Source organism: Scyliorhinus torazame, chromosome 16, assembly GCF_047496885.1.
Source record: "Scyliorhinus torazame isolate Kashiwa2021f chromosome 16, sScyTor2.1, whole genome shotgun sequence".
NCBI lineage: Eukaryota > Metazoa > Chordata > Chondrichthyes > Carcharhiniformes > Scyliorhinidae > Scyliorhinus > Scyliorhinus torazame.
Window position 1 is genome coordinate 8622966 of NC_092722.1, and position 13831 is coordinate 8636796.

At 55.1% G+C, this 13831-nt stretch overlaps 1 protein-coding gene across 4 annotated transcripts in view; it reads right to left on the reverse strand.

The window, feature by feature from the left end:
- clstn1 (calsyntenin 1) overlaps nt 1-4508 on the reverse strand; it is a 130063-nt gene extending 125555 nt beyond the window's left edge. For all 4 annotated transcript variants that reach the window (XM_072477901.1, XM_072477899.1, XM_072477900.1 and 1 more), the window contains exon 1: nt 4349-4508. In XM_072477901.1, the coding sequence (XP_072334002.1) occupies nt 4349-4436 (88 nt within the window). In that variant the 5' untranslated portion in view covers nt 4437-4508. The remainder of the gene's footprint in view (nt 1-4348) is intronic.
- Between the last annotated feature and the right edge of the window lie 9323 nt (nt 4509-13831).

A 13831-nucleotide genomic window follows, 5' to 3' on the forward strand; every position in this document is an offset into this window, starting at 1 on the left:
GGTGAAGAGGGGAGGGAAGAGGGGAGGGAAGAGGGGAGGGGGTGAAGAGGGGAAGAGGGGAGGGGAAGAGGGGGGGAAGAGGGGGGGAAGGGGGGGAAGAGGGGGGGAAGAGGGGGGGAAGGGGGGAAGAGGGGGGGGAAGAGGGGAGGGAAGAGGGGAGGGAAGAGGGGAGGGAAGAGGGGGGAAGAGGGGGGTGAAGAGGGGGGGTGAAGAGGGGAGGGGGGTGAAGAGGGGAGGGGGGTGAAGAGGGGAGGGGGGTGAAGAGGGGAGGGGGGGTGAAGAGGGGAGGGGGGTGAAGAGGGGAGGGGGGTGAAGAGGGGAGGGGGGTGAAGAGGGGAGGGGGGTGAAGAGGGGAGGGGGGTGAAGAGGGGAGGGGGGGTGAAGAGGGGAGGGGGGTGAAGAGGGGAGGGGGGTGAAGAGGGGAAGAGGGGGCGAAGAGGGGAAGAGGGGGCGAAGAGGGGAAGAGGGGGCGAAGAGGGGAAGAGGGGGCGAAGAGGGGAAGAGGGGGCGAAGAGGGGAAGAGGGGGCGAAGAGGGGAAGAGGGGGCGAAGAGGGAAGAGGGGGCGAAGAGGGGAAGAGGGGGCGAAGAGGGGAAGAGGGGGCGAAGAGGGGAAGAGGGGCGAAGAGGGGAGGGGGGCGAAGAGGGGAGGGGGGCGAAGAGGGGGAGGGGGGCGAAGAGGGGAGGGGGGGCGAAGAGGGGAGGGGGGCGAAGAGGGGAGGGGGGCGAAGAGGGGAGGGGGGCGAAGAGGGGAGGGGGGCGAAGAGGGGAGGGGGGCGAAGAGGGGAGGGGGGCGAAGAGGGGAGGGGGGCGAAGAGGGGAGGGGGGCGAAGAGGGGGAGGGGGGCGAAGAGGGGGAGGGGGGCGAAGAGGGGGAGGGGGGCGAAGAGGGGAGGGGGGCGAAGAGGGGAGGGGGCGAAGAGGGGAGGGGGGCGAAGAGGGGAGGGGGGCGAAGAGGGGAGGGGGGCGAAGAGGGGAGGGGGGCGAAGAGGGGAGGGGGGCGAAGAGGGGAGGGGGGCGAAGAGGGGAGGGGGGCGAAGAGGGAGGGGGGCGAAGAGGGGAGGGGGGCGAAGAGGGGAGGGGGGCGAAGAGGGGAGGGGGGCGAAGAGGGGAGGGGGGCGAAGAGGGGAGGGGGGCGAAGAGGGGAGGGGGGCGAAGAGGGGAGGGGGGCGAAGAGGGGAGGGGGGCGAAGAGGGGAGGGGGGCGAAGAGGGGAGGGGGGCGAAGAGGGGAGGGGGGCGAAGAGGGGAGGGGGGGCGAAGAGGGGAGGGGGGCGAAGAGGGGGAGGGGGGCGAAGAGGGGAGGGGGGCGAAGAGGGGAGGGGGGCGAAGAGGGGAGGGGGGCGAAGAGGGGAGGGGGGCGAAGAGGGGGAGGGGGGGGCGAAGAGGGGAGGGGGGGCGAAGAGGGGAGGGGGGCGAAGAGGGGAGGGGGGCGAAGAGGGGAGGGGTGAAGAGGGGAGGGGGTGAAGAGGGGAGGGGGGTGAAGAGGGGAGGGAGGGGGGTGAGGGGAGGGAGGGAGGGGGAGAGGGGAGGGAGGGAGGGGGGAGGGAGGGAGGGGGGAGAGGGGAGGGAGGGAGGGGGGAGAGGGGAGGGAGGGAGGGGGGAGAGGGGAGGGAGGGAGGGGGGAGAGGGGAGGGAGGGAGGGGGGAGAGGGGAGGGAGGGAGGGGGGAGAGGGGAGGGAGGGAGGGGGGAGAGGGGAGGGAGGGAGGGGGAGAGGGGAGGGAGGGAGGGGGGAGAGGGGAGGGAGGGAGGGGGGGAGAGGGGAGGGAGGGAGGGGGGAGAGGGGGAGGGAGGGAGGGGGGAGAGGGGAGGGAGGGGAGGGGGAGGGAGGGGGAGGGAGGGAGGGGGGGAGAGGGGAGGGAGGGAGGGGGGGAGAGGGGAGGGAGGGAGGGGGGAGAGGGGAGGGAGGGAGGGGGGAGAGGGGAGGGAGGGAGGGGGAGAGGGGAGGGAGGGAGGGGGGAGAGGGGAGGGAGGGAGGGGGGAGAGGGGAGGGAGGGAGGGGGGAAGAGGGGAGGGGAGGAGAGGGGGGAGAGGGGAGGGGGACGGAGGGGGGGGTGAGGGGGACGGAGGGGGGGTGAGGGGGACGGAGGGGGGGTGAGGGGGACGGAGGGGGGGTGAGGGGGGACGGAGGGGGGGTGGAGGGGGACGGAGGGGGGGGTGAGGGGGACGGAGGGGGGGGTGAGGGGGACGGAGGGGGGGGTGAGGGGCACGGAGGGGGGGTGAGGGGGACGGAGGGGGGGGTGAGTGGGACGGAGGGAGGGTGAGTGGGACGGAGGGGGGGGTGAGGGGGACGGAGGGGGGGGTGAGGGGGACGGAGGGGGGGTGAGGGGGACGGAGGGGGGGTGAGGGGGACGGAGGGGGGGTGAGGGGGACGGAGGGGGGGGGGGTGAGGGGGGGGGGTGAGGGGGACGGAGGGGGGGGTGAGGGGGACGGAGGGGGGGGTGAGGGGGACGGAGGGGGGGGTGAGGGGGACGGGGGGTGAGGGGGGGGGGGGTGTGAGGGGGACGGAGGGGGGGGTGTGAGGGGGGACGGAGGGGGGGTGTGAGGGGACGGAGGGGGGGTGTGAGGGGGACGGAGGGGGGTGTGAGGGGGACGGAGGGGGGGTGTGAGGGGGACGGTAGGGGGGTGTGAGGGGGACGGGGGGTGTGAGGGGGACGGAGGGGGGGTGTGAGGGGACGGAGGGGGGGGTGAGGGGGACGGAGGGGGGGGTGAGGGGGACGGAGGGGGGGGTGAGGGGGACGGAGGGGGGGGTGAGGGGGACGGAGGGGGGGGTGAGGGGGACGGAGGGGGGGTGAGGGGGACGGAGGGGGGGTGAGGGGGACGGAGGGGGGGTGAGGGGGACGGAGGGGGGGTGAGGGGGACGGAGGGGGGGGTGAGGGGGACGGAGGGGGGGTGAGGGGGACGGAGGGGGGGTGAGGGGGGACGGAGGGGGGGGTGAGGGGGACGGAGGGGGGGGTGAGGGGGACGGAGGGGGGGTGTGAGGGGGACGGAGGGGGGGTGTGAGGGGGACGGAGGGGGGTGTGAGGGGGACGGAGGGGGGGGTGTGAGGGGGACGGAGGGGGGTGTGAGGGGGACGGAGGGGGGGGGGTGTGAGGGGGGGACGGAGGGGGGGTGTGAGGGGGACGGAGGGGGGGTGTGAGGGGGACAGAGGGGGGGGTGAGGGGGGACGGAGGGGGGGGTGAGGGGGACGGAGGGGGGGGTGAGGGGGACGGAGGGGGGGGTGAGGGGGACGGAGGGGGGGTGAGGGGGACGGAGGGGGGGTGAGGGGGACGGAGGGGGGGTGAGGGGGACGGAGGGGGGGTGAGGGGGACGGAGGGGGGGTGAGGGGGACGGAGGGGGGGTGAGGGGGACGGAGGGGGGGTGAGGGGGACGGAGGGGGGGGTGAGGGGGACGGGGAGGGGGGGGGTGAGGGGGACGGAGGGGGGGGGTGAGGGGGACGGAGGGGGGGGGTGAGGGGGACGGAGGGGGGGGTGAGGGGGACGGAGGGGGGGGTGAGGGGGACGGAGGGGGGGGTGAGGGGGACGGAGGGGGGGGTGAGGGGGACGGAGGGGGGGTGAGGGGGACGGAGGGGGGGTTGAGGGGGACGGAGGGGGGGGTGAGGGGGACGGAGGGGGGTGTGAGGGGGACGGAGGGGGGGTGAGGGGGACGGAGGGGGGGGTGAGGGGGACGGAGGGGGGTGAGGGGGGACGGAGGGGGGGTGAGGGGGACGGAGGGGGGGGTGAGGGGGACGGAGGGGGGTGAGGGGACGGAGGGGGTGTGAGGGGGACGGAGGGGGGGTGAGGGGGACGGAGGGGGGGGTGAGGGGGACGGAGGGGGGTGAGGGGGACGGAGGGGGGGTGAGGGGGACGGAGGGGGGGGGTGAGGGGGACGGAGGGGGGGTGAGGGGGACTGAGGGGGGGACGGAGGGGGGGTGAGGGGGACGGGAGGGGGGGTGAGGGGGACGGAGGGGGGGTGAGGGGGACCGGGGGGGGGGGTGAGGGGGACGGAAAGGGGGGGGGGGGGGGGACCCGATCCCAGACTGTAATTCCCCGTCAGTCGGACGGATTCCTCTGCTGCCCCAGGGATTTAAATTGGAAATAAATCCAATGTCCCCCACACACACATCTCAAAGGAGGGTGGGGAGGCTCCTCGTCCCAGATATAAATGAATCATTTATTTTAATTTTAAAGGCACGATTGAAAAGGGAGGAAAAATGAAGCAGCGACAGGGATGAATCCTTTTTCTCCTCAGAAGATGGCCGGGGGACCCGAGCCGAGGAGGAGGATGCCGGGGAGAAACAACACAGCCGGGGACAAGCCCTCTCTCTCCTCCCCCGGGACCGGGTGACTGGCGGCGATGGGGGTTCTCCTCACCTTTGCCGGCGGACCCGGCGACGGTTGCGGCCAGGCTCAGGAGGAGCCAGGCTGTCCAGGCGGGGAGTTTACACCTGACGGGATTCATGCTGCCGCTGCCGCCGCCCCGGCTGCCGATTGATAAAATGGCGGCCGCCCGCTCGCCCCCGCCCGCGCGCGCTCGCGCCGCAGCCCCTCCCCTCCCCGCGCGCGCCCCCCGCAACCCCGCCCCGCGCGCGCCCGCCCGCCCGCCCCCCCGGAGCCCCATCCCTCCCAGCCCCGCCCCTTCCCCCCCCCTCCAGGGCGCGAGCCGCCGTTGACGTCACCGGACCGGCTCCCCGCCCCGCGCGGCGCGTGACAGGGGGTCTCCCGCCCGGAGCCAGGCCATTCAGCCCCTCTCCTCGCCCACCCAACAACAACTCTCCGCGTTTACAGAGCGCCTCGGTCAACCCCCGCCCACATTACCTTCCGCGACAACGGCTTGTAAAATTATGCAGCTCCTTCAACAACAGCAGCAATTATCATCGAATCTTAGAATGTACAGTGCAGAAGGGGGCCATTCGGCCCATCGAGGCTGCGCCGGTCCTTGGGAAGAGCACCGTACTGAAGCCTATCCCCACAACCCAGTAACCCCACCCAACCTTTTTGGACACTATGGGGCAATTTAGCATGGCCAACCCACCTAACCTGCACATCTTTGGACTGTGTGAGGAAACCGGAGCGCCCTAAGGAAACCCACGCAGACACAAGCAGACTCCACACAGACAGTGACCCAAGCCTGGCACTGTGAAGCAACATTGCTACCTTGCCGCCCATTAGATCCAGCAAGCGCCCTTAACTGCATCACCTGAGCATTATAGGGCATCATTAGGCACCAAGCCATGGCAAGGCCAATTAGGGATGGGCAGTGAATGCTGGCCCAGCCACCAAAGCCCACACCCCTTGAAATCTTGGGGCAGATGACCAAAAGCTTGGTCAAAGATGTAGGTTTTTCAAGAAGTGTCTTAAAGGGTGGGCAAAACGGTGGCGCAGTGGTTAGCAGAAACAGACCATTCGGCCCAACCAGTCCATGGTGGTATTCATGCTCCACTTCGGTCTCCTCCCATCCTTTTCCATCCAAAGTTATCAACATGGCCCATTATTCTCTTCGTTATCTCATATGCTTACCTGGCTTTCTCTTCAATGCCTCGCCAATACGCGCAGTTCCTGTTGTAGCAAGTTCCACCTTCTCACTGCTCTGTCAATGAGAATTCTTCTGAATTCCCTATTGGGCTTCTTGCTGCTTTGTAATGATGGCCTTTGGCTTTGTTCTTCCCACAAGTGGAAATATTGGCCACAATGTTCTGGCACTTTTCCCACTGACAGGATCATCCGGTCCTTTTTTTTTTCTTTATTCATTCATGGGATGTGGGCATCGCTGGCTGGGCAGGCATTTGTTGCCCATCCCTGAGGGCATTTGAGAGTCAACCACATTACTGTGAATCTGGAGTCATGTGTAGGCTACACCAGGTAAGGACGACAGATTTCCTTCCTTAAAGGACATGAGTGAACCAGATGGGTTTTTACAACAATCGACAATGCCCGTCTTTTAATTCCAGATTTTTTTTTATTGAATTCAAATTCCACCATCTGCCCTGGTGGGATTCGAGCCCATGTCCCCAGAGTATAACGTTGGGTCTCTGGATTACTAGTCCAGTAACAATATCGCGGGTAGCGGAGGGAGCGGGAAATGGGAATGCCACAAACCACGGCTCGGCGGGTATGGAAAATCCCGCCCTGTGCCCTACCCTGTCAAAACCTTTCCTAATTTTCAAGATCTCTGTTAGGTCAGCTCTCCAGCATAGACAAAACATCTCCGTAGGTAGATAAATATGAACCCATCTGAATTTGTGCTAGAGGTCATTAATCATTGTCCTAACTTCTCCCCAGGACAGGAATGTCCCTTGGAAGGAGCTTGCACCCGAATTGGGGAAATGAGAGTGGGCTGCTGCTATAGACGTCATTAACAGCCACAGGCTGCATCATTTGTCAACTGCTCCCCAGAAACGGAAGTCAGAAGGCCTTCAGCCTCACTGATCCTCATCGTGCTCCCTCGGAGGTTTCCTGTACGGAGGTGGGTAGAGGTTTTCAGCAATCCTCTTTAGATCCACCGACCCCAAAAAGCTAACTACAACCTTGAAGCCTCACTTGTAAAGAGCCAGTTCGCTTCTGGGCACTTACCAGATAGAGAGCCAGAAAATGAATCAAGTTGATTATTACTTTACTGTGCATGTTAAAGATTCAACTTGTTCCAGGTGGAAGCGCACTGCCCTGCCTCAACAAAGAGTGATTCTGATTTGGGAAAGTATTTAAATACGTAAGCAAACAGATATGGCACACAAATATATCATTTACTTTTCAACTTTTTGGATTTATTTATTGTACTTTGGGTGAATCTAAAACCAGGGGATATAATCTCAGGGTGAGGAGTAGGTAATTGAAGACTGAGATGAGAAGGAATTTCTTCACTCGGAGGCTAGTGAATCTACCCCAGAGGGTGGTGGAATCTCAATAACTGAGCATGGTGAAGATAGGAATCGTTTGATTTCTAGAGACCAATGACACCAAGGGAAATGGAGATAGTTCCGGAAGGTGAGGTAGGTGATCAGCCATCAGCTAATTGAATGGGGTGGCGCAGTGGTTAGCACTGCTGCCTCACGGCGTTGAGGACCCGGGTTCGATCCCGGCTCTTGGATCACTGTCCGTGTGGAGTTTGCACATTCTCCCCATCTGCATGGGTCTCACCCCCACAACCCAAAGATGTGCAGGGTAGGTGGATTGGCCAGGCTAAATTGCCCCTTAATTAGAAAATAAATAATTGGGTGCTCTAAATTTATTTTTAAAAGTGAACTAATTGAATGGCAGATCAGGTTTGATGGACCACTACTCCTGTTCCACAGTTCCTACTTTCAGAATAGCTTCAGCTGTAAAAATATAAAGAAGTAGGAAAATTCTTAAAGATGCAATACCCTACCTGGCCTGTTAGCCAGGCTTGATTTGGGCTATAATGGTGCCTAGTAGAGTGTAGCCTCAACTGAAAATAATTCACCAAGGCCCAACTTGTGAACTTCTATTCTCATTATGGCCGTTTCTGGCTACAACCCATGATATGGCAGCACAGTAGCATTGTGGATAGCACAATTGCTTCACAGCGCCAGGGTCCCAGGTTCGATCCCGGCTTGGGTCACTGTCTGTGCGGAGTCTGCACATCCTCCCCGTGTGTGCGTGGGTTTTCTCCGGGTGCTCCGGTTTCCTCCCACAGTCCAAAGATGTGCGGGTTAGGTGGATTGGTCATGATAAATTGCCCTTAGTGTCCAAAATTGCCCTTAGTGTTGGGTGGGGTTACTGGGTTATGGGGATAGGGTGGAGGTGCTGAACCTGGGTAGGGTGCTCTTTCCAAGAGCCGGTGCAGACTCGATGGGCCGAATGGCCTCCTTCTGCACTGTAAATTCTATGATAATCTATGATATAAACACGACCAAATAATTTACTCACAATAATAATTTCTTATGAATGATTGTGATAATTGCTTTCCATCACCGTAAGACTCACAGGGGTAAAAATTAGTATTAAGGTCATACAAAGCAGATGGCATTGAATCTAAAGCTTGTGAGATAGCCTACCGAATAATCAGCTCAATGGCCTATAATAGGTGGCTGATTTAATGCTACCGTCATTGCCTAAGGCAAAATTCCCAATTTCACATATGGGATCGCTTTTGTGAATTCCACTATTTCCTATTCATTTTCTTTTCCTATACCAAGACTTTTCTAATTCATTTAAACTCACATCACATTCAACTCACTGTCCCAAACTCAACCTACCCAAAATGTACCATAAAGAAAAAAGCAATTATACCCAATAAACCTTTATAATTTGTGAATGGCAACACAGATATTTGAAGGTAGGCTGGTCACTTGCCCACATTACAAGTTCTTATTGGCAGCCAGAGATGATCAACAGAAGAATGTTGAACACCAATAAAACAGACTGAATATTTTACTCTATAACGGGCTCTGCCCCACTCATGTAATCGCATAAAATGTTCCGTGCACTATTTTGTAATGTCCACAATCTCCAAAGGTGATCAAGTAAATTCATGCGCCCTTTAACTATTAAACCCTGTCTGTTATCCTCTTTGACACCACTCTGCTATCCCATGGTCACCATCCAATCTATTCCATAGGCTGGAATCTCCAATCCCAATCCTGGTCGTAGATTCGACCAGCTTCTTATCTGAAGGAGCAAATTAGCACAGCGAGCATTGTGTTTTCTGAGAATCTATCCCAAAATTCCACTTCCCTTTGCGGAGAGGGGGTTGCCGGGGGTGGGGGAGAGAGAGTAGGTCAGGGGTAGGGGAAACATCCTCTCATTTCCAATTCTGCATCAAGCTTGTTAATTTTAAACACGCATCCTCCAGTTCTAAACTGGAGTCTGACGCAGACGGCCCATTTCTAACTACATCGTCTGTGACTATGAACATTGCAAAGACCTGGATTAGCCTCCCCCATCCATAACCTAAAGCCCTGTTTTCACAGTGAAAATCCTTTTTCAATCCCTTTAAAACATAGCTACAGAAATTAGGCTAGATTTGCATGGCTGCTGGCATTCTCTACCCCTATATTAGCCCCTCATTAATTCATTCATTCATTCACTCCCAACAACAGCACTTCTTTTCGATGAGAAACCTGCATATTTGCATTTATTAGGAGAGAAAAGAAATTGATTGTAACAATTTCCTTGGTTTTAATTATCCTTTCTTCTACCCCTGCAATGTCACATATGGGATCGCTTTTGTGAATTCCACTATTTCCTATTCATTTTCTTTTCCTATACCAAGACTTTTCTAATTAATTTAAACTCACATCACATTCAGACATAACTAAAGAAATATTCCCAGCATTTTGGTAAATATATTCCCCATACATTTAGGTGTTCAAATTGAAAGTAGAAGAATTTCTCCTGTGGTTTAAAAGATGGTGGTTTAAAAGATGGTGTATTATAGCTGATCTACGAAAGTTCACAATGTTTAACCATTGTGACACAATATACCAATATTGTTAATATTTTGTATTGCTAATTTACACCGTCTACATTTAATCATTCTTGTGCCTATTACGATCATTACACAGTTGTCCCACTAACATTAGGATAATTGTAGGAGACAAATGGAAATGATTATTGCCTACAAAGCAAGGGTATTATTTTCCTATCACTGTTTAAGTACCAAAGTATTTAAATTCCAACTGCGTCTTGCATTGTGGCTTAGAAAGCACCATAGTGCTTAGGTGTCTGGCTTTGATCCATATGAGTATCTGATATGAATAGGTTTTAAATGCTGTATCTAAAACCAGCAAGAACCATCTGATATTGATGATTAGTGGCAGAATTGGCTTCCACAGCAACACATAAAACAAACGAGTCAGGGCCATTGAAGAGGAGCTTTCATCAGTAACTCCAAAGGCAGCAGAGTCCCAAGATGTGTTTGAAATGAAAAGTCATCATCTTTCCTGATAGAAACTAGGCACATCACCTAGTCCAGCAATGTGGCTTTCTCATCCCCAGACATTTTGGGACTTCTCGTCAGAAACAAGCTCGGGAATCACATCTTTCAAACAGTTGCAGTCCTGACCACAGTCTTTTTTTAATAATAATAATTATGATCTTTATTATTGTCACAAGTACGCTTACATTAACACTGCAATGAAGTTACTGTGACAATCCCCTAGTTGCCACACTCCGCCGCCTGTTCGGGTACACAGAGGGAGAATTCAGAATGTCCAATTCACCTAACAAGCACGTCTTTCGGGATTTGTGGGAGGAAACCGGAGCACCCGGAGGAAACCCGCGCAGACACGGGGAGAACGTGCAGACTCCGCACAGACAGTGACCCAAGCCAGGAATCGAACCTGGGACCCTGGCGCTGTGAAACAACAGTGCTAACCCACTGTGCTACCGCGCCACTGCACAATCAATTGTCAAGATCTGTCTTGATAAGGAGCCAACCACATTCTCTCTTTTTTCATATTCTCTCTGGGCTGGAACATTTCACCTCACTGCTAACGAATATCCAGGTCCAAGAGAGAAATAGTACACTGAGTCCTTCAGTTCATTTTTTTTTTTCACCTGCCGTTGTGTCTGCAAACCCATAAGACATCAAAGCATAAAGCTATGGCTAAAATATCATTGCAGTTACCTGCTTTAAGGTAAGCATTTAATGGGCTGTTTTGATGCTACTCAAATCAGGGCATCACATTCACTAGACCAATTCAGCAAGTATATGGAAGAGGAATAAATCAATGTAGCAACAACATACTACTCCCCACGAAGAGACTGTTCTCCGCTGCTGCTCCAACAATGTGGGTCCACTCATATATATTTACAGTGTGGCTGATGTTGGAGAACTGAATGTTATTTGTTGACTCTAATGTACTAACGGGAAAGCACTTCTTTCTCAGCTGAGAAGTGACAAAATTCATTGCAGCGAATGTTAAAAGCTTCGCCATTGGGTGAGATACCAGTGTCATGGCTATGCCCCCATGCACAAATCACTGCTTCAAGAGAGGAAGACAAAGAAAAGGGTAATAAGGGAGCATGCTTGCCCAGTGAAGTCTTTTCTTAAAATATTTTTATGGGCATTTTCAATTATACATGATAAAACTTTGAGTTCAATATTTAGTTTATGCAGTTCTTATGTACACACAATCGTTCTTGTTGTTTCCTCCGCCCCCCCCCTTCCCTCTCCCAGCCACCCCCTCGGCATTCCCCACTTTCGTTCAGGGTGTTCTGTCCCCTAGCTCCTATTCTCCCCCTGCCCCCCCCCCCACCCCCTCTTCCTTTGTGTTTTCTGTTGCCGGCCTTGTGGGTTCTGGGGCGGGGGGGGCGGGGACTGGGCCTTCTCGCTCCCTCACCCTTGCTCCATGTATTTACCTTGAGTTTCCTCCTCACTTCCTCCCACCTTCCACTTGGAGTTGTGTATCGCTGTCTGCTTTCTCCCGTCTCTCGCTTTTTCCCTCATCGCTGTTGGCCTCGAACAGGTGTTGGAACAGGCCGACAAACTGCTCCCTGTGCTTTCAGGAAGCCTTGTCCCGACCTTCGGATGGTGTACTTGATCTTCATCAGTTGGGGAAATTCCGCCAGGTCTGCCAGCCAGCCTGCAGCTGTGGGTGGTGCTGCAGATCGCCCCCAGTGAAGTCTTTTACCCAGCAGCCATCAAATTAAGTTTCGGTCATAAGTCAAAACTCCACTTACAGCAACAGCACTCTGTGATGGAAACAAACAAAGATACATCGATCATAGAGCATATTCAACATAGGATGAGGAGGAATGACATGGCTGCTTCATAAACTGTACATAAAAGTTATGACAGAATTGCAGTACTATCATTAATACTCCACTGCTCAATATTCACCAGTGAAATTTGTACAGACTTGTTCAAGTTCCAAGAGGAATGATTAGAACGTTTGGTTACACAACCAGAAATGTACAATCGTTACTTGGTGAGTCTGGAAATAACGTTCTTATTTTTGGCCCAAAATTCTGTCTAGGAAAGAATTTGAAACCAGTGCTTTTTCCTTTTAAACGACCCTTCTTGGGATCAAATTAATTATTTAGTCTTTTATTGCACTTTACCATTCTCTCCGCCTCTTATTGGGTTGCCATTCCACACAAGCCCCACCTCTACCTTGCTGAGGTACACTTCACAGGCTTTAGCTGCGCTCAAGAACCTTGAGGCTCAGTATCAGTCATGGCTCAGTGGGTAGTGGTCTTGCATCTGAGTCAGAGGTTGTGGGTTTCTGGTCACACTTCGGGAATTGGAACGCAAAGGTCTAGGCTGACAATCTAGTGGAATGTTGCAGTGTCAGAGGTGCTAAAACGAAACCCTCTCTGCCCTCTCAGGTGAATGAGAAAGATTGCGTGGCTCTACTTCAAAGAAGAGCAGGGGCGTTATTCCTTTGCTCCTGACCAAGGTACATCCCTTAACCAACATCTCGACAACAGATTATCTGCTCAACATGGTATTTGTGGGAGCTTGCTATTTGCAAACTGAAGCTATCTCTGCTTCAGAATTATGTTATTGTCTGCAAAATGTTTGTGGACATCCTGAGGCTGTGAAAGGTGATCTATAATAGCAATTCTTTTTCCTTTTTTTAAAATAAAAGTTTATTTTCTTTGAAATTTTCCAATTAAAGGGGCAATTTAGCATGGCCAATCCACCTACCCTGCACATCTTTGGGTTGTGGGGGTGAGACCCACGCAGACACGGGGAGAATGTGCAAACTCCACATGGACAGTGACCCAGGGCCGGGATCAAACATTTGTCCTCGGCGCCGCGAGGCAGCAGTGCTAACCATTGCGCCACCGTGCCGCCCTTTTTCCTCCATTAGAACATGCTGCCCTGGATTTTTGCAAGTTAGGCGGAGGCCATCACTGCTAACATTCATGAATAAACGCACATATAGGGCGACACGTTAGAACAGTGGTTAGCACTGTTGCTTCACAACGCCAGGGTCCCAGGTCCAATTCCCGGCTTGGGTCACTGTGCGGAGTCTGCACGTTCTCCCCGTGTCTGCGTGGGTTTCCTCCGGGTGCTCCGGTTTCCTCCCACAAGTCCCGGAAGACGTGCTGTTAGGTAATTTGGACATTCTGAATTCTCCTCCGTGTACCCGAACAGGCGCCGGAGTGTGGCGACTAGGGATTTTTCATAGTAACTTCATTGCAGTGTTAATGTAAGCCTACTTGTGACAATAATAAAGATTATTATTAACGTATACACAAACTTTTATTTTAAAAAACTCACACAATTCTGCCAGAGTTCATTGGATAGCAAGCAGCAATAGGATAATCCCCAGCTGAGCCCAGAGAACCAGTCCACCAATGCTGCTGCATCGCTGAGATCAGATCTCTCTGCATAGACCAGGGAATAAGCTTGCAAAATTCCGGTTTCATAGCTTTGTACTTAGCACTGTCCCACACCACAGTGCATTTGACAAGTAAATTAATACTTAGCATAATTTTAAGCCAGCACTTAAGTCGTTAATATTTTTGATGTGGAGATGCCGTCGTTGGACTGGGGTGGGCACAGTAAGAAGTCTTACAACACCAGGTTAAAGTCCAACAGGTTTGTTTCGAACCACTAGCTTTCGGACCACAGCTCCTTCCTCAGGTGAAGGATTCACCTGAGGAAGGAGCTGTGCTCAGAAAGTTAGTGATTCAAAACAAACCTGTTGGACTTTAACCTGGTGTTAATATTTATGTCACCTTTTATACATTGTTCAATTGCAAGCATCATACCACTTGCAATTAAAAGCATGTGTTGTTATAGAATGTTTGGATCCTTTAAGGACCTGAGAACCTCTAACACATTAACACCTTAGCAAAATGCTGGCCTGTAATGACAATGCCATCAAATTACTTCAATGTTAACTCGATTGCAAATATCTATTATTAATAGCTGAAGCTATT